Raw genomic sequence first — 22,440 nt, 5'->3', positions numbered from 1 at the left:
GAATGCAACTCTCTTCGAGAGTACTACCAGGTAGATAAAACCTGCTAGACTTTGCAGTGCTGGGAGGACACAATGTCTAGAATGTACAAGCATCAGTCGTGAACAGCTGTAGATCAGCAGAGCTCAGGCTTCTGGGCCTCGCAACCGGTCAGCGATCTTGACGCCAAGCCTAGACCCACTCTTTCTCGGCATCACCTCGGCGTGCTCGGCGTCCTCAGCTTATGGACGCGCGAGCGCTAGGCTTCCATATCAGAGGACTTAAGTTCTGCGGGTACTCCGTAACACCTGCCTTGTCAACTTCGTGCTTTCTACCATCAGATTCATCCATCTTGTAAGAAGATTGATCTTCGTCATTCGTGCTCATACTTCTGCCATGATGCCTCGCTGTCATGTGCACTGTTTTCGCTCTAGAGTCCCTCGATCTCCGCCAAGCGAGTCCATGCTTCGGCAATTCATGGAAGCGGATCAGGCCTGGCACCTAGCAAGGGCACCTACACGATCGTCTTATCAGCCATGGCGTTTTGATCTTGTTTCATGATGTATAGTGCTTCTTACATTCTCGGTAACAAGCCTCGACCGTCTCGCTTATCAGCGACTTGACGGCCAAGCACGATCACACACTGCCATCTAATAGCTTTTGGGCTGAGGGCAGCGTCAAGCATGCTTCCTGACTCAAACCTCGCATCTCATTCTCATGCAGATGGTCACGTCTTCCCGGCGACGCTCTCCTACGAAACGTCCACCAATCACGTCATATGACACCCATGATGGAACGAGCTTACCATCATATTTCACCGCCCGAGGACGACTCTATCCGTGTCTTAGAGCTTCAGCCAGGAGAACAGGCCGACGACCTCCATGTCAACTTACACGTCATTACATTGTCAAGCAGAACACCCTATATAGCCATCTCATACGTTTGGGGAGCTCCTGACGACAGAACGACCATTCATTGTCATGGCAAGGCAATGAGGATACCCCAAAACCTGACGGACGTATTGAAGGTTCTGCGAGACACCAGATCACCAAGGCTCTTGTGGGCTGACTCCATATGTATAGACCAAGAGAACAACAACAGGGAAAAGACCCGGCAAGTGGCTTTGATGGGCAAGATCTACGAGCAGGCTTCAGAGGTCCGGGTATGGCTTGGATCAGATCCCGACGGGACAGCTGCTAGTGCCTTCAGCCTTGTCAGGCAGATAGCACGCCATGAACACCCCTTGTTGCCCCGAAAGCATACTGATCTGCAGCTGCTTTAAGAAGATGAACCTATCAGCGACTTGGTCCACATGATGGACCAGGCCAACCTCCGAGACTTTGAGAATTTCGAGGATCACGAGGCTGAGCGATGGCGACATCTGGCAGAGCTCTACAGTCGACCGTGGTTCACCAGATTATGGGTCATTCAAGAGGTTGGCCTGGCGTCTCAGGCTTGGGTGATGTTCGGCAGTGAAATCATAGCATGGCGGGAAATATCAGACACGGCAACATGCATTGCGATCAAGGCTAGAGCCATTGCCGATCATCTGCGCATGGAGAGTGGAGTATGGGACTGCAATACACTCACCCAGATCTTCTCTACTAAGAGACGTCGCCTTAACATTCTAGAAGTCTTGCTCCTTTCTGAGGGGTTTGACGCCTCAGAACCAAGGGATAAAGTCTATGCTGTGCTTTCTCACCCAAGCGCCATGATGAGTGATGGCCAGCTCATCCTACAACCTGATTATGAATGTTCAATGGCACAATTGAACACAACAATAGCACTTCAATTCTTGAAGTGGCAAGGTTCATTATACTTGTTGTCTGCTGTTCATCATATGCAGAGCGAGGATTTAGAGAACAGTGAGAGGGTTTCTTGGATCCCTTGCTGGGAAAAGGATACTCAGTATATGCCGTTCTGGCTTGACGATAGAAGAAGTATCCACTGGGCAGCAAGCGACACCCCGGCTTGCTTCCGTCTCTCGAGTGACGAAAGGAAGTTGACAGTCACCGGAATATGCTTTGATCAAGTGCATGATTATGGTAGTATCGTTATTGGCAAATTTACCAACCAATGGAAGGCTGACATTCATGTAGATGGAAACAAGCGCAGCTTGGGCCATCTACGGGAGCTGAGCAGCTTGATACACAACCACTCACAATCTCGTTCTTCCATCTATGCCACGAACAAGGAGGTGTGGGTAGCAGCCTGCAGAACTCTAACTGGGGGCGCTCCCACGGTGAATTTGACGGATTTTATGGCTTTCCTGAGCAAGTACCCAGAACCGTGCGCCCTCTTCGAAGAATATGCTCATGGAGGTGTGGGTGAATGGTTCGTGCACGTTGCAACAACCAAAACCGCGAATCGGAGGACCTTCATCACACGCAAAGGCTATGTTGGCCTGGGGTCCCGACCCATGCAGAAAGACGGTATTGTATGCGTGCTTTTTGGTTGTCCAGTGCCATTCCTGTTACGAAAGTCGGAGCATGGCTACAGACTCGTGGGCGAATGCTATGTGCATGGTATCATGCACGGCCAAGTAATCCGAGCATGGCGGCGGAATGAGTTCACCGAGCAGGAGTTCGAGTTGCACTAAGCTCGAGACCCTGCTTATGTCAACACACTCAACATGCAATGTGTGTACTACAAGTTCCGATCTTGTTCAAGATCCTTTCACACCACCTATCAATTCTTTTTACCAAACGAAGCAGATTCAAGAGTGTCTACCAAGATCTAAGGGTGTCTACACGTTTTTAATACTACCTCACGTCATTCAACACAACGATATGTGGAGAAGACACACTGATATAGCCTGAACAACATTATGAAATTAGGAAGAGACACAATAAGTTGAAAAGCTAAACACTCTGATTCCTAGAACAGACACAGTGATCCATTCGGACCGACACAATGAGGCTCAACTCTCAACACACTGATCTCTGGACTAGACACAGTGATCCAAAACACTCAACACTATGATCTGAAATCCTGCCAAGATTTCTCAACAATGGCATTCTACGAAGGAGCCGCGGCATCCATCGACATGATCATGCCCTACCGTGCGGCACGCATAATGCCGAATCCATGGCCATAATGCGCCATGCATGGCTGCATGCAGCAATATACCACGGCATCCCATCCATCACCATCTATGCCCATTCTCCTCCTAGCCCTAACCCCTATACCCCCTATACCACCTACCCTAGACCTACATATACATATCCCCGAACAAATGCCTCCACAATCGACCACACAGTACCTCCTCTATAGGTATGCTGGTCTAGTGGTTCTACATAGCTGCTCTCCTTTCCATATCTCGATAGCTAATCCAATGCTACTAACTCTGCTCTGCCCCGTTTCGTGCTTTCGATGCTTCTCCTGTCGATTCTCGTCTTCTAGTATACCGTGTCGTGCTCTGCTCTTGCTTGCTCCTTCATCCGGATCTGTCCTTACACCATGCTGTATACCGAAAATGAGTCCAGAGAATCATAAGCTCCACAGGCAAGGGGTATTCTCAGCCCTAATACCGCTGAAAGCCTTTTTGTACAATTCGTCTTTTTGCCGTAGCGGCAGCGGCAGCGGAAACGGAAGCAACATCGCCAGGATTCTGTATAGCATACCATAGCATCCATACATCAACATAGATATTTGTAGCAACGCCGGAAGGAGTCTCCTTGATGTTCCACGCATCCACATCTTGAATTTTCGCTGTATTCTATAGGCGCATATCAGATTTTGAGATATAAGAGACATCGAAGGGCATGTTTCGCGGCGGTGAAGTTTTGGTCTTATAGCTAGTCATGGACAGCTATGCTTAGTGATGGTAGATGACTTGTGTAACTACTTTTTAGTCCAGGCCGAGGCAGGCAGTAAGTCGGTCGGCCAGACTTTAGCATATTAGCAGAGCTTGTCACGATAGCGTATCATCCAGGGATAGGTTGCAGGGTATCGTATCACATTCATTGCGCTATTCGTCAATCTCGTCGCATCGTAAACATCGTAAACATCGCATCGTAAAGCATCATGCATCATGCATTATCATCGCTTTTCTCCATCATGCTCCCACATCCATCTTCCTCACACCTTCACCCTCACTCCTCCATCCCATCACCCCTTGCTATGCCTCCCCCCACTCCCAGTAGCAGTAGCATAACACAGCCGAAACAACTCATGATCGACAGACGGCAACTAAGCGCTGTCGTTCCGTGACGGCTTGTGCGAGGCCGGACCAGGAGCCCACCTCGACGCGTTCAACGATGATCCTCGCTGAGCAGGAGCAGGCTCTCGCTCCGCGATCCCCATGCCATGTGCCTGTCGTCGTCGCTCCTGCTGAGCCCAGAAGGCGTCCGATGACTGGAGAGCATCCCGATGGAATGCAGAGAGCTGATCACCCATGTAGGCGAGAGGAGTGGTGTGGGCGGCGGCAATGGCGGCGGGAGTGGCGGCGATCTCGGTCTGTGTACCAGCTTCATTTGTGGTGGTGCTGGTGGAGGGTTGGACGGCGTCGACAGGCTCCAAAGGAGCAGGAAAAGACCTCTCCGGTGTGGTATCGAGGAGGGATTGGCTAGATCTGGCAGATCTAGGAGCCTCCTCCTCGAAATCCATGAGATCACCCTCTGTTGGAACCTCCTCCTCTTCCGGAATTGATGGCATTGATGGCGCCACGGACTCGCGTCTTGGTCTGGTGATGTGGAAGTCCTTGAGCTTGCCATCGACAAGCTCCAGCAGTTCTTCATCAGCACCATCTGGAATGCTACCAGGTGTGATGACCACTGGCTGCATGGCAGGAGATGGTGTATTGAAAGGGTTGGATGGCGGCGAAGTCTCTCGAGCAGAAGCAATGGACGCCTCCACCGCAGCTGTTTCGACACCAGCAGTGCCATAGTTTCGTACCATTTCCTTCTCCAAGGTGACAATGGTTGGTACAGAAAGATCGAAAGGGTTGGGACGGGTGGCGACAGGCTCGCGAGCAGGCTCAGGAGTAGTCGGGGTAGGAGCGGTGGCTGGCTCAGTCTCGATGAAGGCTTCACCAAGACGTCGTCGCATCTCGGCCGGCGAGGTTGTGACAGAAGGATTCGATAGGTTGAGAGGAGGTGTAGGGTTGACAACAAGGTTCTGTGGTGCCCAAGCATTGTTGACGGGGCGGGCTGGGCGGGCCGGGCGAGCTGGCTGCGGAGCACCTGGTCTGGTGCTGTTTTGCGATCTGCTTTTGTATAGCAGGTCACGCTGGACCGCACGATCCATGGCAGAGGCAGTGGAAGGCCTCGGGATCTTGTGCTCATCACTGCTGTTGTTAGTCAAGGTATTAGGATAGAAGACTGAAAGGTACCTACTAGATACGCTTGATGGCTTGCCATTCAGCATCCGTAAGAGGAGTTTGATCAGTGGTATCTCTTACGATCTCATTTGCAGTTGAGGACCGGGGAGCAGTTCGAGGAGGAGGCTTGACAGAATGTCTGGCAGGATGAAGGGTTCTGCTTGGGCCATGTAAGCCACGAGCATCACCACTGCTCGACAACCGAGAGACTTCCTCTGAGTCATCCTTGCGAACTTCCTGTCGGAGCTTGAGTCGGTGAGTCTGACCGCCAGCGATGTCCTTCTTGCCGTCATCATCGCTGGTGTCGTAGCTGGCAACGTCTACATAATATTAGCAAGGTACATAGATGGAAATAGAGTGAAGACTTACTACCCCAGCCTTTAAGCTTGGCCTGGTTTGCTTGGGCATTCCTAGCAGCTTCACTGCCGTCGACATTGCAATCTCGGGAGGCGAGAATGCGGCTTTGGCTGGTCGTGACAGGTCTCTCATCACGTCTGATAGCAGTCGACAACTGGTGCTGTCGAGCGGTACCACAATCGGCCTGGTTGAGAGTTAGCAAAAGTATTTTGGAGTGAAGGGATGATCCTACTGCAGCCATCGCAGCCTGCATTTCAGCAGGAGTAAGAGGTCTGTTGTTGTCTGAGGAAGGATCGTTCTCGTCATCATCAGTGGCCCATCGGCTCCGATTGGGCTTCTTCTCAGGTTGCTTCTTGTCAGACATCTCTGCGCAGATAAATTAGTGTTGTGAAAAGGGCTTCAAAGGGCTGCGATGACTTACTGGGATAGCTTGTTGTAGGCTTTGAATTGCAGGGATGAGGTGGAAGGACTGGTGGAAGGTACAAGGTGGTCGATCGAGTGGGAAGAACTCGGTCAATAGAGGAATCGAAATAGTATTGTGGGCTAGGTTGGTGCAGGGCAGGAACGAACTTAAATAGTAGAGAGGGAAGTGGAGCCTTGAGAGTGAATGATCGCGCCTTCCGCGTTGAGGTAGACGCGTCAGGAACGATAGAGCGCAGCGAGAAGCCCTGCAATCACCTGCCTGAACGCCCCCAGGTATGTGCCTTTCGGGCCCATGGATGTAGTAATGCTTGGATGGATAGTTCTCGTGTCTGTCAGCTACCAGGGAAGACGGAGAGGGAGTGGTGGCAGGGAGCAGCTATATGTAGGCTGACAGCTAGGATCGTCAACACTACATAGTCATCTCCTCAGTCCAAAGTAAGCCCTCAATCATAGACCTTGGGCTTGGGAAGCCAACTCAACTCAACATTGCTTTGATGCCACCTTCGTTGTATCTAGGAATCTCCCTCTTTCCTGCCTTGCCATACAAGGTCCCACTCTCCTGTTTCTCATCAGCATTACTGTAGCAATCGGGGCCCATCGACGACGGAATGGCTTGCACTTTCTGTGAACCCTAAAGCAGCATTATTCCGACCATTACCAGCAGTTCCGGCCAGGTTGGCGACGCCCAGGCCTTTGGGTGCGAGAGAGCAAGACAGAAAGAAAGGTACAAAGAAAGAGCAGGAATGAGACATAACCTTCAGATACAGACCATCCACCTAGACAGTAGCACCACAATACCAGATACCAAGAGACCAGACCACATTACTCATGAACGAACGAACCTAAGACGTGTCAGCTACCACGAACGACGCAACGACATCAAGCAAATAGACTTGCATTGTCAGCCAACTTTGCTCTCAAGCTCCTTCAAACCTGGTCTCAAACTCTTGTCAGGGAGTTCGGAAACACGCTTAGAACCACGAGCCTCTACCTAGCCTTTAGATCCGAGAACAAATTGGCTATACGCCACGCAAGAGAATACAAAGGATGGCCCGGTCAGGCGATCAAGAAAGAGCCAAGGTGGAAACACAGAACACGAGGCGCTATACGATACCTTTATGAAAAAGGAGAAGACCAAGCCCTCAGGCAAGGCGACAGCAACAGGGGCACCCTTCCAGTTTTCCTGCCAACGAGCAGCTGAAGAACACACGACTGCAGCTGCGTTCTAGGGAACTCGCAGCAGTGGCTGCCGGAATTACCATACTCCGATGAACGGTCGACCACGTACTTAGTACGAAGTCGAGTCCCGATGGACCACCAGATCTGGAGTCGCTTACGGAGACGGGATCACCCTAAAACAAGCTTCCAATTGCTATCGGGCTTCGGCAAACCCAAAAGAGGAGGAGGCAGAACAGCCAGACGAGTCGAAAACAACTGCCAATGATAAGTGCCTTCGAGGGGTACACCCGACCAGTCTCGTGCGAGATCAACAAAGGCTGTTCGGTCTCTGAAGCATCGTCCGAACACTTCTAGTGCAGCCATCGACTTCCTACACGACCGACACGAAAGACAGTGCTCAATTAAGAGACGTCCTACACTCAAGCATTGCCGGTTGCGACGGAATTCTTCGCGCAGAAATCAAGAGCAGCAGTATCTGCCAACGCAGCCCTGAGGACGCCGGCGGCATTGGAAAGACTTCGTATACCAAAGCTTTGAGCAAGGCTACCAGGACTGATGCAATCGTCAGTGCATCTGTTGTAGCAACCTGGTGTGGCAGTACAACCAGAGCGCCTGGTATGTACGCGAAGCATAAGACGATGTGGACTAGAGGGCATCAAAGTTGAACCGAGTTTCCAGTGCTTCACCCAGTCTGATCGAATTCCGCATGGCACACACGCCATCATACAACAACGGTGCCTGCAGAAAGACGGTGGAAGAGACAAGCGTTGCGCCGGACCTGGGTTGGTAACCTATGAGCGGAGGACCGGCGGACTCTAGTCAGAACTAGCTGCACGTTAGATCTCAGAGGCCTTCTATCGACCCTCTCTTTGCTAGGCCCCAGCTCGTGCTCACGCTTCTCGAGCCTAATACGTCTCATGGTCAATCTGTGATTCATGAGCGTGACATGCGGGCATCCCCAGATGCTGCCACAGGCGCTATGAACCCTTGTGGTTGGTCATCAGAACTCGGGAGACCTTGCTGGCGAATACTTGGGCGTGCAGTCGCAGCGACTGTGAAATGCAAGGACATCTCACATGCTGAGCTCCATAGAGGCTCGATCCAGATGTGCTTACCGCCAAGCTGGCGGATTGGCTGACTCCGGGATCACACCCCGTTCCTCGTGAGAGACGGGCACTGCTGGCGGGGTACGACAGAAAGCGTCGATATTAGCTATAGAGACCTCGAGCAGCTCCCATGGTACCCAGGTTTCAAGATCCAGCCGAGATTTCTCGCAAGAGCAGCCGACAGAAGACGGTTAGCTTGCTACTAAGCATAAGGTTGTTGACTAACCAGCGTTTGGAGCCGCTCGAGCCGTGCACCTGACACCGACTGCACCTAGCGGAGAATATGACGCCGAAGATACGACCTTAAGACCATTGACGGTATAACCCGACAAGGGCAGCGGAATTGGCAGACACCATCGATCGAGAGAAGATAAGAAGTTGAGATCGGCTGGAACGGCACCTGCCACGCTGTTGTCCAAGGATTGATTCATCCAATCCGGCAAGGAGTCAGTACTGTCTCTTGGGGAAAGACCATCTCAGCTTCGTGAAGTACACTCAACTGCAGTACCGTTAGATCTATATTGCCCATTGTCGGGGCGGTAGTCTTGGTGCACTGCTCTATCTCGTGAATTCCAGCCACCACTCGCAATGTGTTGAGCATTACCACTCTCGACGGCGTTGCCCACGTTGGTTGAGTTTTGCCAGCCACTGTGGTTTCGAGCCTGCCGAGTCCATACTAGGCCTCGACTCCGGATCTCAGCAATGAAGTACGCGATCTGTATTCTAGGAGTGCCCCAGTAGCGGCGTGGGTGCATGTATATCGGCCATGTCGCTCACTAGCTCGAAGTGAGCGGCGTCATGGTTGCTCCAGGAGTCGCAGCCGTGTGCCAGATACTCGGGTTGAACAGAGACTCGTTGGATTGGGTTTGCGGATGTATTCAGATTTTCAAGCAGCGACCTGGGCCTTTATCGGTGTCGGGGCACACTCCGATCAACCAACGTGGCCACTCGGCTTGCTCAAAATCATGCTTAGAACTGGCCACGCTGATTGACCGGGGTGTGTCAGATTGTGCAATTAGGAGGCTCTTGCGCTGCACTGCACAAGGGCATTCTGCTACAAGCGCAGGTATATGCACAATCATGATATCTTGTCGAGTCCTTGTTGATAGAAGCTCAAGGCTCAGATCTTGACAAGTTACTGCGGCTGCAGCACAGATGGTACCTCCATCGCTGTTGTTGTTAGCTGCGAGACCCAGAAACTATGTCGAAGCGTCGAAGGGCGGCAGCGATTGTTCTGACTTAGCCTATGTTGATACGTCAGTGAGGGAGCGAGGCACGCGTTGCTTCGACCCTTTGCTGTGTAGCGAGAGCCCTGTGTGTCGGTAAACATTTGTTGAATGGATGTCGGACACCGTGTGTGAAAGGTACGAAATACGGAGTACGAGAGTCGTTTGCCTTGGACGACCCGGCGAGACAGACGACCGCCTGGTGTGATCTCGTCTTACGGGGAAGGATCTTAGTCGGCGGAAAGCATCAGCCACGCTGAACGACAATCTGCCAAATTTAGCTATCGGTGGATAGGTCTTGAAGTGCGGTGTGCTCATCATATCGTTCGTCCGAGGTTGTGACAAGCAGACGTGGAAATTCCGGAATGAATCGTGCTGCAAACAGACATCTGTGCAAAGCCAACCTGCTGTGATCTGGTTAACAAACCTGTTGACAAGTATTGTTGGAGAAGCGCCTTCTCAGCAAGATACTGGCCGTTACAAAAGAGCCGACAAGGGTGTGAACGAAACTGCGGAGAAGTTGAGGACAAGGGAGCTGCTGACGGAGAACAAGTTAAGCATGCTAGAGGCTTGTGTTGAGCTCCGAGACACCCAATCATGCCCGCTCGCCAGAAATGGAAGGCTCCATCCAAACTGTTTTGGCTAGTCCGAGGCGTGCCTCAACACCATCGACTGCGGTGCAGCTCACTTTCTACAGGTGGGAAGCTGCAGCGATACGGCCTCCTTGCGTACTTTCGCTATGCCGTTTTGATAAGCACACAGCATGACACGCATGATAGGCCTCGAACCTACATATTCCTGCACCTCCTCGCGAAGGAGAGGGTAAGCACTGCATAGACCACTCTTTCCTGCTTCTTTGTACGACAGTACTAAGTGATACATTATTACCCTCACCAAATCCTGCTTACCACTTCGACTCTCCGCCTTCTATGAGCCCATCTGTTGACTACGTTGATCACACCATTGTACATACTATTCACTGAACATATCAGCAACCTGTACTCATTACTACCACTATCTTCACAAGCACTATCAAGATGGCAGCACCACGAGCATTCTCCTTCAAGGCTCTTCAGAACCTCTCGAAACCCTCCAAGCGAAGCCTGCACATGACTGGCTCTCAATCGTCCCCACGAGCAATTGACGGGAACCACAAGACTACATATCTACCCTGGGGACTGCAGGAGCTGCGACAGGAATGTCGGAAGCGCACTCTGACACCATCCGGAACAAAGCACGAATTGATCGATCGCCTGGCTTCACATGACGGTCTACAAGCCAGAGCATTCTCAATCGCTATGAGGCGAATTGCAAAGGAGCAAACCTCGAAGCCAGTGTCTGGGTAAGCTACGGCACCAAGACAAAACAAGAAGCATTACATTGACCATTCTGACAGACCATCTGAAACCTCTACCATTCGCAGCTTCAACACATCTGGTGCCAACAAAGCTAACAGCACAGTCGACTTCGCATACCTGCCAAAATTGTTCTCCGAAGAATTCGGCCCACAGCCCGCTGAGCTGCGAGTTCCCATCATGCCAAATGTCTTTTCGGACGATGCAGAGAGCAGACTCGAGAAGTTCCCAGAACTGTCAGCCGCAGCCGGTGGATACCAGGCTACGGATGGAGGTTCTCCTGCCATCATGAAGCCAGAGATTGAGACTGCAAGCGAAAAGAACGGCGCTGAGATGAGTCACATGAGTGATATCGGTGATGGCCAAACTACAGAAATGAGCGTGGAGACACTGGCTCAATTGTCCAATATCCTCGGCAATAATGCTCACAAGTTTGTGGACATGGTCAAGGACAAGGACGAGAGCACTATCAGGAAGATCTGGAGTGGTTTTCTCGACGATGTATTCGGAGAGAAACAAGCCAGTCCTAAAGCATGAACTTTACAGTAAAGCGGGAAGCACGAAGGTGTATCGTGCCTGTGAATTAGCGAAAGGGCGTCGGATACGGGCGTTCAGTGGACTCTGATGAGAGCAACAGCATGCTCAATATTGAAATGCTCCGCAATGGATTTGTAGCTCTGATGACATGCACAAGTCAAGGAAGGCATCGCGATTGCCTTGGCTGTGTGAAACATAGTTGCCAACATGGATTTTGAATCGTTCTTACCCTACCTTCCATACTGATATTCTTATGCATGGCGATGCTTGCAATCATCTGTCCAGCTCGGTTTCTCGGTATGAATTTATTCCATCACAAGAAGTCCCTCATGAGTTTTCATAGCTGTCGTGCTACATTTTACCTAGCCTAAACTACTGTTGTTACCTCGTCCGCTACCGAATATATAAATTCATATGTTCGAATGTTTGAACCTGCCATATGACGTGCACCGCGTCGCTGTCACAGAATGACATTATTAGACACTACCACTGGCCGCAGAAGTTCAAAACGCATCCGCTGTCTCTTCAGCCAAAACAGTTCAGGATCCGAAACACAAACCACGGAACAATTCATCTGTCAAGGCTGTTCTGTGTAACCACAATGACGTGAATAAACTTTTAAGACCTTGGAACAATCTCACTGTTGACCTCGGAACTCCACAACTTGATCCTGCCTGATGAGCCACATTCAGCACAATCGAAGACCTTGCCTGAATTCTTTATCGAGCCAGCCGAGAACGAGGTACTGCCAGCAGCAGTGTTGGCAACATGCAAGTGCTGCAGGACTTGAAACCTCAGACAACACGGCCAAACTTTATACTACACAAGCAAGTCAATTCTGCTCTAGCCACGACTCAGTCAGATCTTCCCGTGCGAGATTCAGGAGTAATGGCTATCCAAACGCTTGCCAAGCAAGTCTTCCTGCAAGCCATAGTGCCTCGCTAGTTGTCTCGGCAGCCTCAACCACCAATCTGGTACGAACGAGTGGAGGTTATGAAAGGTCTGAGCCCTTGGGATCGACAGGTACCAAGTGCTGATTGACAGATGGACGCTTACGCCCGCGACACATGCCAGGCACGTCCGCCGCATGTTGCAGCAGCGATGGAGTCGATTTCAACATCACGGCCTGACAAGACTTCAGGATGCGCGGCCTGGACTGTGAATTCTTCATTCTTCGTCCTTTCATCTTGTTCCTGATATCATCCTTAATCGTGCATTTTCTCGTCGACCATCATTCCTCACGATCATTCTTTCGAGCTCTTCGCATCTGAGGATCTCTTCGTTGAGTATCCTGCACCTCATTCTTTTCGTCGTTCAGCACGTCCGCAGCACGTCCGACCACGTTCACCGAGCAACATACGAAATCTACCACGTTTGCGAATTGCCTGCCGCTTCATCGATCGTTTGCTCAAGCAGAGAAGCTGGTCTTCTTATACATAGAATAATTCAAGCACGACAATTGCCTGTGTCGATTTGTCAAAGTCCTCGATCTCCGCTCGGTTTCAGGCTGTATTATGCATCAGCTGCAAACATGGCTGCTACTTCTGGTATCCTTGTCTAGCTACGTTTCAGCCTTTTATCCTATCCAACAGCATCGAGACTCATCCCCATCGAACAATGGCAACGAGAAAAGGTTCTACCCAGTTCAACGGCCGAACACAGTCGCACCCTCCTCAGCAGAAGGTGTGGTGAAGCTCGACATCCACAAAGTTCCGAAGCAAGTACGTACCCGTCGGCTGACCACAATAGCTTTGTGTAACATCAGTACTAACTTCCGCTAGAAACGCGACAACCAATTTTCTGTCCAAAGCTCCAACCCAGCATCCTTCGGGCCCAACAGCCTAGCCATCAACCAAGATGGCTCCGATTACTCCTACTTCTCCACCATGAACTTCGGCAGCAAAGCACAAGAGATGTACATGCTGATAGACACCGGCAGCGCAAACACATGGGTCTTTAGTAGCGACTGCACGTCCAAAACATGCGGCATCCACAATACATTCGGCAAAGAAGATAGCACAACCCTCAAGACAACAACTGAGCCATGGGAACTAGCATATGGCACCGGTGAGGTCTCCGGCATCGTTGCAACAGACACGCTCGCCTTCGCCAACTTCAGCGTATCAATGGGCTTCGGTCTAGCCATGAATGCCTCAGATGACTTCAACAACTACCCCATGGACGGCATTCTCGGTCTCGGCCGCCGCACTTCCGACCAACTAGGCACCCCAACGATCATGGACGTCCTCAGCCAAAACGGACTCATCTCATCAAGCCAGATAGGCGTGCACATCCACCGCGCCGAAGACGGCACAAAAGACGGCGAAATCGTCTTCGGCGGCATCGACACAGACAAATTCGGCAGCACCCTCTCCTACACCAAGACCTCAAACGACGACGCCTGGGAGATCCCGGTAGAAGACATGCTCGTTAACGGCCAACCCCTCAACTTCAAAGACCGCACCGCAATAATCGACACAGGCACAACATTCATCCTTATGCCACCATCCGACGCAGAAGCACTCCACGCTCAGATTCCTGGTTCCGCGGCATCAGGTGAAGGCTTCACAATGCCATGTAACACGAACGTCAAGCTCGAAGTCCGCATCAACGGCGAGCTATATTCCATCTCGCCGAAGGACTACATTGGAACCCCAGCCAGCACCTCGAGTTCAACATGTGGAAGCACGATTATCGGACATCAGGCGTTTGGCGAGTCGCAGTGGATTCTCGGTGATGTATTCCTGAAGAACGTCTACGCGGTCTTCGACTACGATAACAAGCAGATTGGGTTTGGGATGCCTGGTACAGACGGCAGTGTCTCATCATCCAGCGCTTCTTCAAGCACAACCGCCGCCCCGTCGGGCAGCGGTACTGGAAGTTCAAGCGCCACCGTGAGCGGCTCTGCCAGTGGTTCCGCCCCGGTAACGGGAAGTGCTGCGGGCGCGAGCAATACCGGCAGCGCAGATGGTCCTGAATCAAACGCTAATGCCGCGGGTCAAAACGTGGTTGGATACTGGAAGGTTGGCTTCTCGATATGCGTTGGTGTATGGCTTGGAGTTGGTGTGATGTTGGTGTAGGGGGAGTGTACAATACTGATGGGTAAAACGTAACATAAAAACCTATAGAATTTATGATGTTCAGTATGATTTATGTGAGGTCTATGAACTTCTGAGTTCGCAAATTCTTACTCTTAGGAGCTCTAACCGAGAGCTGAAGTGATCTGTCTATCTTTGCACGACTGCCAATGGTGAAGTGCTAATTCGTGTCATCAAGGAATTCAAGCAATCACCAGAATCATCAAGCCAGACTTAATGGGCCCGGCTAGCACCCATATCTAAGCGCAGAGCATATTCACACGGGAGACGTTTTGGCACGGGGAAATGGAACGGGATGCAAATTCAAATAGGAACCAGCTCAGATTCAGCTACAGTAGGTATTTCTTCCACCAGCTTGATAACAGTTAGCAATCAACAAGCAAGCAATCATAGCATGCCATCCGGTGCTTCGTTGTCACCTGACAGTATCCAGCAGCTACTGTCAGACACCTGAAACACAAGACCAATAGAGGAACCGCGTGAGACACTTCAGCCTCGCCTGATATCTGAGTACAAGGACCATCAGATGTTGTGACCAAGGTCGCCCAGCCGTCGAAGAGAATGGGTATATCATTTAACGGCTACACCAGTGACCGTTGGTGTCTTCACGCCTTATACTGATCCCATTTTCACAATCCACCTCTGGACGGTCTGAACTCCAACAATGAAGTGGCACACGATGAGATCAAGCCGTGTTCCCATCTCCTCCATTCAGCTTCTGTGTCTTGGCCATGGACTCATCCACGTCATCTGGATTGTCCCGCTTGCGTTTCGATCCAGATTCATCGTCGGTCGACTCTGCTTTGACATCTGGCTTCGACGAGATATTGCTAGAATCTGGAGAGTTCTGCTCGTTGTGTGAAGTGGCCTTGAACGAATCCTCTATTCCGTCTCGGTCACGCTTCAGACTCGCCTGAGCGGCTGCTTTTGCCTTTTGTAGTTTGACTTGTGAATCAGTCTGGCCAGCAGTGGCGTCAGGTTCTTTGTGTAGGTCGTTGGCATGATCGGCGTTGTTATCGGTGTTGCTGTCAGGCTTGTTCTGAATTGGTTGTGTGGTAGCTTGCTTGCGCTTCTGTTCTGCCTGAAGTGCCGCCTTTGCTTTTTCGCGCGCGGCCTGCATTTCCGCTTCGGTCGAGCTGAGAACAAGTTGTTTGGGGGGGTTTTGTTTGCGACTGATGTTGTGCTTGCGTTCGTCTTGATCGGGTATGAGCTTGAAACCATTGTCGCCGGTTGTTTTGTCTTCGTGAGATCCGTCCTGCACCGTTCGGCCGTGTTATGACCGCTCGAGGTCTTCGTCACAGTTTCGACTCCTTTCGATGTGGACACGAAGCCGTTGGCAAGGTCTTGCAACTCCGAGTGCTGCTGACCAAGGTTTCTGAGCTCTTTTTGATGTACTTGCTCTGTCTTCTTGAAAAGATCCTTCTCTTGCTCACGCTGCTCATGTACCTCATCAAGAAGCTTCTGCCAAGGCTCACATTCAGGACGCCGCAACAATGACTGGATCGCATCGCTTTCAGCTTCGTAGGCTCGCTTTTTCCAGTACTCTACATTGTCAGCGTGAGATTGAATGCTACGGTCCATGAGCTTTTGAGCCTCGACGTGATTCTCCATCTGTTTCTTGACCTTGTCTTCGAGCAGATCTCCTACACGCTTTCGCTCTCGCAGGTCGTCTATGAGCTCACTGACACAACTCGCAGCAATCCCGTGAAGCACGTTGAGTGGCAGTGGGGAATCGCGGTTTCTCTGAGCCAGGCACTTCTGAAGGTTGTTTAAGAACGTTCTGGAAGCAACTGTTCGCGTTGTGGTTGGCTTGAAGTTGATGAACCCTGGTCGCAGAATCTCAAACTTGATCTTTGGCAGGTTTGAATAGGCGAAAGACATTTCGTGAAGTCCCATAGTCTCAAATTGTGGACCTTCGGACGAGACGGTCTTCCATAGCTGGCTGAGCTCACGATCATTCTCAGCTTGGCGAGTACAGTCTTCAGGGACGCCGTCCTCAGCGATTTTCTGGTAGATAACAGCGAGAGCACAGGCAGATAGCGTATGTTGACCTTGTGGAAACTCTACGCCGAGTCTCTCGTGTAGTGTAGCTAGGATGTCGAAGAAGGTTTGGCAGTGCGTGACTTGCACGAAGTTCGCGCTCAATATACGTTCACCTGCGGCAATGATGTCGAGTAAAGCGAGCGGACATTTTGCTTTCGTGTTTGGGTCTGAGCTGACTGCGTGATCGAGGGGTTGGGTCGCCATTTTCGTCAATGAGGTTGTGGTCTGATTGCTTTTCGTGGTCATTGTTCTTTTCAGAAGTTTTGGAAGCAAGTCTTGACATGTAGATTGACGAAGGTCGACAAATGGAATGAGCCATAGGTAGTGACGTGCGGTCCAGAGTCGGGGTCTTGAATCGTGCAGCAGAGTGACTGCCGAAGTGACAGTCACTGAGCTTCACCTCGAGCAAACACACCGTGACGTCCCACGTGTCAACGCCACAGCAAAGTATTTCTTGCTCGCGTGCACGCAAGGTTGAGATCTTTTCTTCTCTCTCCTACTGTTCCTTCGGATCTCACCTGTTCTCTATCAGATCTTGCCAAAACTCAATTCGATGGTATGTATTACCCATGCCACACTCTTGGTAACGACCATGATGGAAGAATGCGACATCGTAAGCCAAGCGCAGCTAGTCGGACGACAGGAACGTCGCCAGACGATCTTGTTGCTAGGACACCCACTACTCAGCGAACAATGGCCACTGACAATGACATGCCAGGCACATTATTGCGAATCGATGCGAAATACCCGAAAGCTGCAGAGACACCATGTGCGACTTCGACCAAGCTCGAGACCTGCGACGCGATATGAAGATAACCAGCGAGGCGACCGAAAGACGACCAAAACGGATGCCGCCTGGACAATGGCATACGTTCGAAACCACTAACCTCTCCCACCTTTACACAAACATCCCTTTGCCGCAAGACTCGACGCATGCGCTACGTGCGATGCTCGTCCTGCAAAGCGCGGAGGTATCGCTGCCCAGCAAAAGAGCTGATCGGCCGTACATAGGTGGCAGCGTTGCAGGCTCCCTTAATCTGCAGTATTCCATCATTGGCGGTTGACGGTTTCCTGTTGGGGGTTCGGGCGATACCTTCGCTCCATGTGGGTTGCACTATTCATCCTGTACATCCTCGGCGGCCAACCAGCTTTGGTGTGCAGGGCGTACGACTCGAGCTATAAGTTGCCATTTGCGCTCGTCGTACCAACCACGAAGGGCATTGCTTCCCAGCAGAAGCGCTGACCGATTGTACATAGTTGGTCGAGTTGCAGGTATTGAACTGCAGTATCCCCTCATTGGCAATCGGCGGTGGCCTGTTGGGGTTCAAGCGTGTCCTTTGCCACATGGTAAAGCGTGCTTTGTTCCTTATCTGATTTTTGTTGTTTGCGCTTTGGCAATTTTGAATACTGACAGACAGTTACCGAGAGCTATGCTCTTTATGCCAGTATCCTTCAGGATCGGCTTCTCTTTTCATTGCATCGCTCGCTTCATGCAAGGATGTGAGGATGAGTTTCAGCTCCAGCACGGCATTCTTCTCAATACAGCTCCCCTGAATCATTCGCGGACGTAACGACTGTGCACAGATCCCGGTTACTTCGAGCCACAAGTCAAGTCTGTATCGGAGGATAAGTTCTAGCTATGTCGTATTGCTGGCTGGATGGAAGATATCAAACGCTAGAGAAGAGGTTTTGAGTTGAGACATTTGTTACAAGCACAAAGGACTACGACGTGGTCCTTGTTTGATCGTACATCATTTCGGAGCCGATCGTGAGTCGTCTGGGGCTCGAATCCGAAGCCTCGGACAGCATCTCTAGATCCTCGCCGAGTTTCACGCTGAACACAGACATGGAAAGAGCTTGAAGCAGTACTTTCCTGGAGTTGAGCTCAAAATTGAGCTAGGCCACAAATGTTCGAATCTGTCTTGGCATGATCGGCAGCCGGCCATACAATATTCAGCACATATAAACATCTTAGGAATACGTGGTGTTTTTCATGGGCAGGCCTCTGCATACGAATGCAAAGTCGATACTGTATAGACAATCATTAATACAACAGCTTCGAGTGAAGGCAGAATCGTTGAACAACGGTAGAGCACAGACTGAGCGCACTTCTCCTTAACCATGACAGTGGATGCTAGAGATCCAGCCCCCAATAAGTATGAATCGTCGATCAGCTGTATCTCCCTTACTGCCCCAATACTCTTCTCGTGGCCCGCTGTCGATGACAGCCTATCTATAGCCCTCTTACATGTGGTGGAGATCGATTCTGTTGGAGCCTCCACACTTCTAGTTAGACCTCAGAAAGAGATAGTGAAATGTGATGATCATTTCTCATAGCTAGGTAACTAAGCTATTATAATATAGGCTAAACAGTATATTTGCCTACTACTATCACTGAACAAAGGAAACAATATCACACAACGAACGGAGGTATGAGAGTCTCCATCTTCAACTCTTCTCGGTGCGGTCGCCTATAGCTTCAGTCAGTACAAGATCTGGATAGTGATAGACCGAGAAGGCCGCTTACCTGTACGTGGCATATCGCAGCTTTCTGGTGCTGCTGGCATACCAGTGGCCAGAATTTCGTTGCCGCAGTAGCATTCTTGACCATATTCAACCCCAGCATAGGAGAATCCATTTTGCTGGCAGATCTCCGTACAGCCTCGCACAAAGACGATGCCGTCGCTGACGGGCTCATAGGTAGAAAGAATCCGCGCAGATTGAGAGTCGGTATAGCATCCCAAGGAGGTCCAACCGTCGATACCTGGGTTCTCGACGGGTCCTGCTACACCGTTGGTGAAGATGTTGATTCGGTCTGAGCCCCCACAAGCCTCACCGTTTGCACCGCCGCAGGGGAAGCTGCAATCGCTGTCTGCAGTCTGAGAAGATGTCGATGCAACCTGATATCCACAATAGCATTCCGTGCCGTATTCCACGCCCGCGAAGGAATAGCCCTTCTGGTCGCAATATCCGATACATTTGCCTTCCGTCATATCGTCGGCTGCATAGCCGTCGCGACTCAAAGCGCGATCCGAGACGCTATCGGTGTAGCAGCCCGAGGAGCTCCATGCTTCGGGTAGACTGTTGCTGACCTGCAGGTCACGCTTCTGGTGTGGATGGTAGGCTCCGTGGGATGCCGTTCCCAAATGAACGAGAGAGAAGCCCAACAGGGGCAGGAATGAGTGGACGTGCATGGTGAGCACAAAGTAGCAGGACTTTGACAGAGTGACTGCAGGGATGTTGAGAAACGATAGAGGGCAGTACCTATTTGCTCAACACGAGCTGGCTATATACGAATGGTTTTGACTTTCAGCCGCACAAAGCGCCATCAGCCCAGCCCTCAACTACTGAGATGCAATGGTAGTATCATTTCAGCCATCACGAGAATTCTGGGGAAGCCCCACCAATGTTTTGCATGTAAAGCTCAAGCTTGCCTCATAGCAGCAGAGTCAAAAGCCACGTTGCGCGAGCACGACATTTGCGTAAGAGCATGTGGTGTAGAAGAGGCGGCAAGCAATACCTGCCATTCGTGCAAGGTGAGCATGTTGTTATTCAAGATCGGAGCCTCAAAAGCGGTACCTGAGTTTGCAAGGCGACAAGCAGAAGCTATCGAAGTATGTCGTCCACAATCCAGGATGTTTCATTTCTGAGCCTCGACTCTTGGCATCGTTAGCCAATCGGTCCCCTCCGGAAGAACACCTTTGCGAAAGTCATGTCGACTTCTGGCATTAATCTCCGTGATCTTGCATCTGTGAACTCTCCACAGAAGTACAGTATGGATTGAGCTGGTGGGGGAATGGAATGCTCTCGTGTCTCGAAGAAGAAGCACGACAACGAATTTCGCAGTGTGAGAGACACAGGAAGGAAGGGGGAAAGGCAGATCAGGTCGGACACACGACCTCAGCTCTTCCGCGTAGCAGATTTGTGCTCACACACAAAGAAAGAATATTCTTGCGAAGCATCGAATGTGCCGCAGTCGCATAATGCCCGTCAGAGACGCGAGGGCTGAAGTGTTCAAGTCCGGGTGTTTTCAAAAAATTGTTATGGCCTGAAGATGGAGTGCTGATGCTCGAATTGTGAGGACGAAGCCGAAGCGCTAATCTGCTCACGCTATCACGTGATTGGCGTGCTCTCCCTCCCTGCCATCGTGAAATCGATCTCGTCGACGCATCGACGCAAGCATGTTAATCAAATTCCCGTCAATCGGACTAAGCATCCATCGGTCTCGGACCGTCCATTTCATGACACAAGGCGGACCATCGATCAAATTATCATCTGCTCGAACATAATCATTCACAATCGAACACATGTTACCCTCACCTGGTCCTCAGGTATTCAGGGTCCTGAGCTCTTCGCGGAACCATCGAGGGAAAATCCTAAAAACCTACAATAACCCGATGTTGATAATGTCACTTTCATTCTTCAAAAGGGTGCCTGGCGTCGACACAGCCCTATTTCCGCCTGCGCATATCTGAACATCGCACTTCTGCGAGTCATTCCCTCCATCGTTGAATTAGTATTCGCACACTACCACATACATTGCGGTCCGTCCTGCGAGATGTCGGTCACGCTTATGGCCACGAAGGATGGCAAGCCCAAACCTATCAAGCTGTCTATATGGGATGCTTTCAAGGGCGCACCACCTCCGAAACCGCGTCCACATAGGGTAGGTGACTGCGTGAAGGTCTCCATGCGTCAATGCAGAGATCCAATGCCAAAAGCAACAAGACGTTCCTCACGCTTAGGAAACTGGGGTGCACCCCAGCTTTGCCAGAGAGCCCTAATAAAGTGATCGTATTAATGCAAGAATGCTGATATTCGACAGTGCAATTGCTGCAACACTTTCCACACACCAGGAGTCAAACCTGAAGCAGCCGTAGAAGCTACAGCCAATGAAAACGCTGACGAGAAACCCGCCGGAGATGCAGCAAAGGCCGACGAAGCGAAACAAGATGAGCCAACATTCACAGAAGAAGAGGATGCGAAGCTCAAAGAACTCAAGAGCGGTCCCAAATTCACGTGGGCAAAGGCTGTGGAGGAGATGGGCAGAACACAAGAGGACTTGAAAGCTCGTTGGAAGCTGATTGACCCCTCCAAGAACGAGCCAAAGTCAGAAGAAAAGCAGGGCAAGAAGCAAAACCAAGGCAAGGACGGGGAAGGCACCCAAGGTCAAAAGCAGGGCAAAAAAGACAAGAAAAAGAAGAACAAGCAAGCAGAACAGAAGACGGAGGGCGAGGAGACGAAACCAGACGCAGCTGCCGCCGAAGAGAAGAAGGAGCCCTCCCAGCCACTTCAGAGCGCATTAGACGAGAAGAAGAAATGGGAGAAAGCGGCATCGAAACACTTTGATCGCACAGGCCACCGCATCACACCTGAGCAGGCACGAAAGATGGCGGAAGCAGCTACTTGAAATTTTGGTACCTAGGACGCCCATACACGTTATGGAGTTGATTTGAAAGAACCACAATCAAGTTCCCGGCTCGTTTCAAGTTCTGTCTCCCTTGATCCTCAAAGCTTCCAGTCCAGTTTCCGGCAACGCCTAGAGTGTCCAGAGCACATTATCCTTTTCATGCTTGCATGCTGCCAGCACGAGGTCGCACAACCTTGTGCGGGGAAGACATCGTTCACTTTGTCCGACCTTTCAGGCTAAATTCCTACAGACCTGCCTTCTTTGACCAGGCACTGGACCTCAGAAGCTGTGTGCTTGTCCGATCTTGTTTACTGTTCGGTAGATGACTTTCGATCCGGAGATCTGGCACAAGTGCCTAGCTTGGATTCCACCCGAGCTCTATGACACTAACACGAACAAGCTCATGAAG

The 22,440-nt window shown here is 51.0% G+C and overlaps 7 protein-coding genes across 7 annotated transcripts; 4 read left to right on the top strand and 3 right to left on the bottom strand.

Annotated features, from left to right (window-relative positions):
• Nucleotides 1–1,292: 1,292 nt before the first annotated feature.
• On the top strand, nt 1,293–2,576 carry PMZ80_001399 (uncharacterized protein; the record flags this gene model as incomplete). The annotated part of the gene is made up of 1 exon (XM_064869843.1): nt 1,293–2,576. The coding sequence occupies one exon, from the start codon at nt 1,293–1,295 to the stop codon at nt 2,574–2,576; it is 1,284 nt and encodes a 427-aa protein (XP_064735340.1).
• A 1,592-nt stretch (nt 2,577–4,168) lies between these two features.
• On the bottom strand, nt 4,169–6,018 carry PMZ80_001398 (uncharacterized protein; the record flags this gene model as incomplete). Its single annotated transcript, XM_064869842.1, has 4 exons — nt 4,169–5,264; nt 5,314–5,617; nt 5,667–5,838; nt 5,887–6,018. The coding sequence occupies 4 exons, from the start codon at nt 6,016–6,018 to the stop codon at nt 4,169–4,171; spliced, it is 1,704 nt and encodes a 567-aa protein (XP_064735339.1).
• Nucleotides 6,019–10,625: 4,607 nt separating this feature from the next.
• Nucleotides 10,626–11,480, top strand: PMZ80_001397 (uncharacterized protein; the record flags this gene model as incomplete). Its single annotated transcript, XM_064869841.1, has 2 exons — nt 10,626–10,930; nt 10,985–11,480. 2 exons carry the CDS (start codon nt 10,626–10,628, stop codon nt 11,478–11,480), a joined length of 801 nt encoding a protein of 266 aa, XP_064735338.1.
• A 1,531-nt stretch (nt 11,481–13,011) lies between these two features.
• Nucleotides 13,012–14,560, top strand: PMZ80_001396 (uncharacterized protein; the record flags this gene model as incomplete). Its single annotated transcript, XM_064869840.1, has 3 exons — nt 13,012–13,027; nt 13,053–13,201; nt 13,262–14,560. 3 exons carry the CDS (start codon nt 13,012–13,014, stop codon nt 14,558–14,560), a joined length of 1,464 nt encoding a protein of 487 aa, XP_064735337.1.
• A 703-nt stretch (nt 14,561–15,263) lies between these two features.
• Nucleotides 15,264–16,825, bottom strand: PMZ80_001395 (uncharacterized protein; the record flags this gene model as incomplete). The annotated part of the gene is made up of 2 exons (XM_064869839.1): nt 15,264–15,833; nt 15,878–16,825. The coding sequence occupies 2 exons, from the start codon at nt 16,823–16,825 to the stop codon at nt 15,264–15,266; spliced, it is 1,518 nt and encodes a 505-aa protein (XP_064735336.1).
• Nucleotides 16,826–19,069: 2,244 nt separating this feature from the next.
• Nucleotides 19,070–19,815, bottom strand: PMZ80_001394 (uncharacterized protein; the record flags this gene model as incomplete). Its single annotated transcript, XM_064869838.1, has 2 exons — nt 19,070–19,092; nt 19,149–19,815. The coding sequence occupies 2 exons, from the start codon at nt 19,813–19,815 to the stop codon at nt 19,070–19,072; spliced, it is 690 nt and encodes a 229-aa protein (XP_064735335.1).
• A 1,364-nt stretch (nt 19,816–21,179) lies between these two features.
• On the top strand, nt 21,180–22,031 carry PMZ80_001393 (uncharacterized protein; the record flags this gene model as incomplete). The annotated part of the gene is made up of 2 exons (XM_064869837.1): nt 21,180–21,287; nt 21,447–22,031. The coding sequence occupies 2 exons, from the start codon at nt 21,180–21,182 to the stop codon at nt 22,029–22,031; spliced, it is 693 nt and encodes a 230-aa protein (XP_064735334.1).
• Between the last annotated feature and the right edge of the window lie 409 nt (nt 22,032–22,440).

Source organism: Knufia obscura, assembly GCF_036327395.1.
Source record: "Knufia obscura strain CCFEE 5817 isolate CBS 148926 chromosome Unknown scaffold_1, whole genome shotgun sequence".
NCBI lineage: Eukaryota > Fungi > Ascomycota > Eurotiomycetes > Chaetothyriales > Trichomeriaceae > Knufia > Knufia obscura.
The sequence above is the reverse complement of the archived record's forward strand: the minus strand, read 5'-3'. Positions and strand labels throughout refer to the sequence as shown.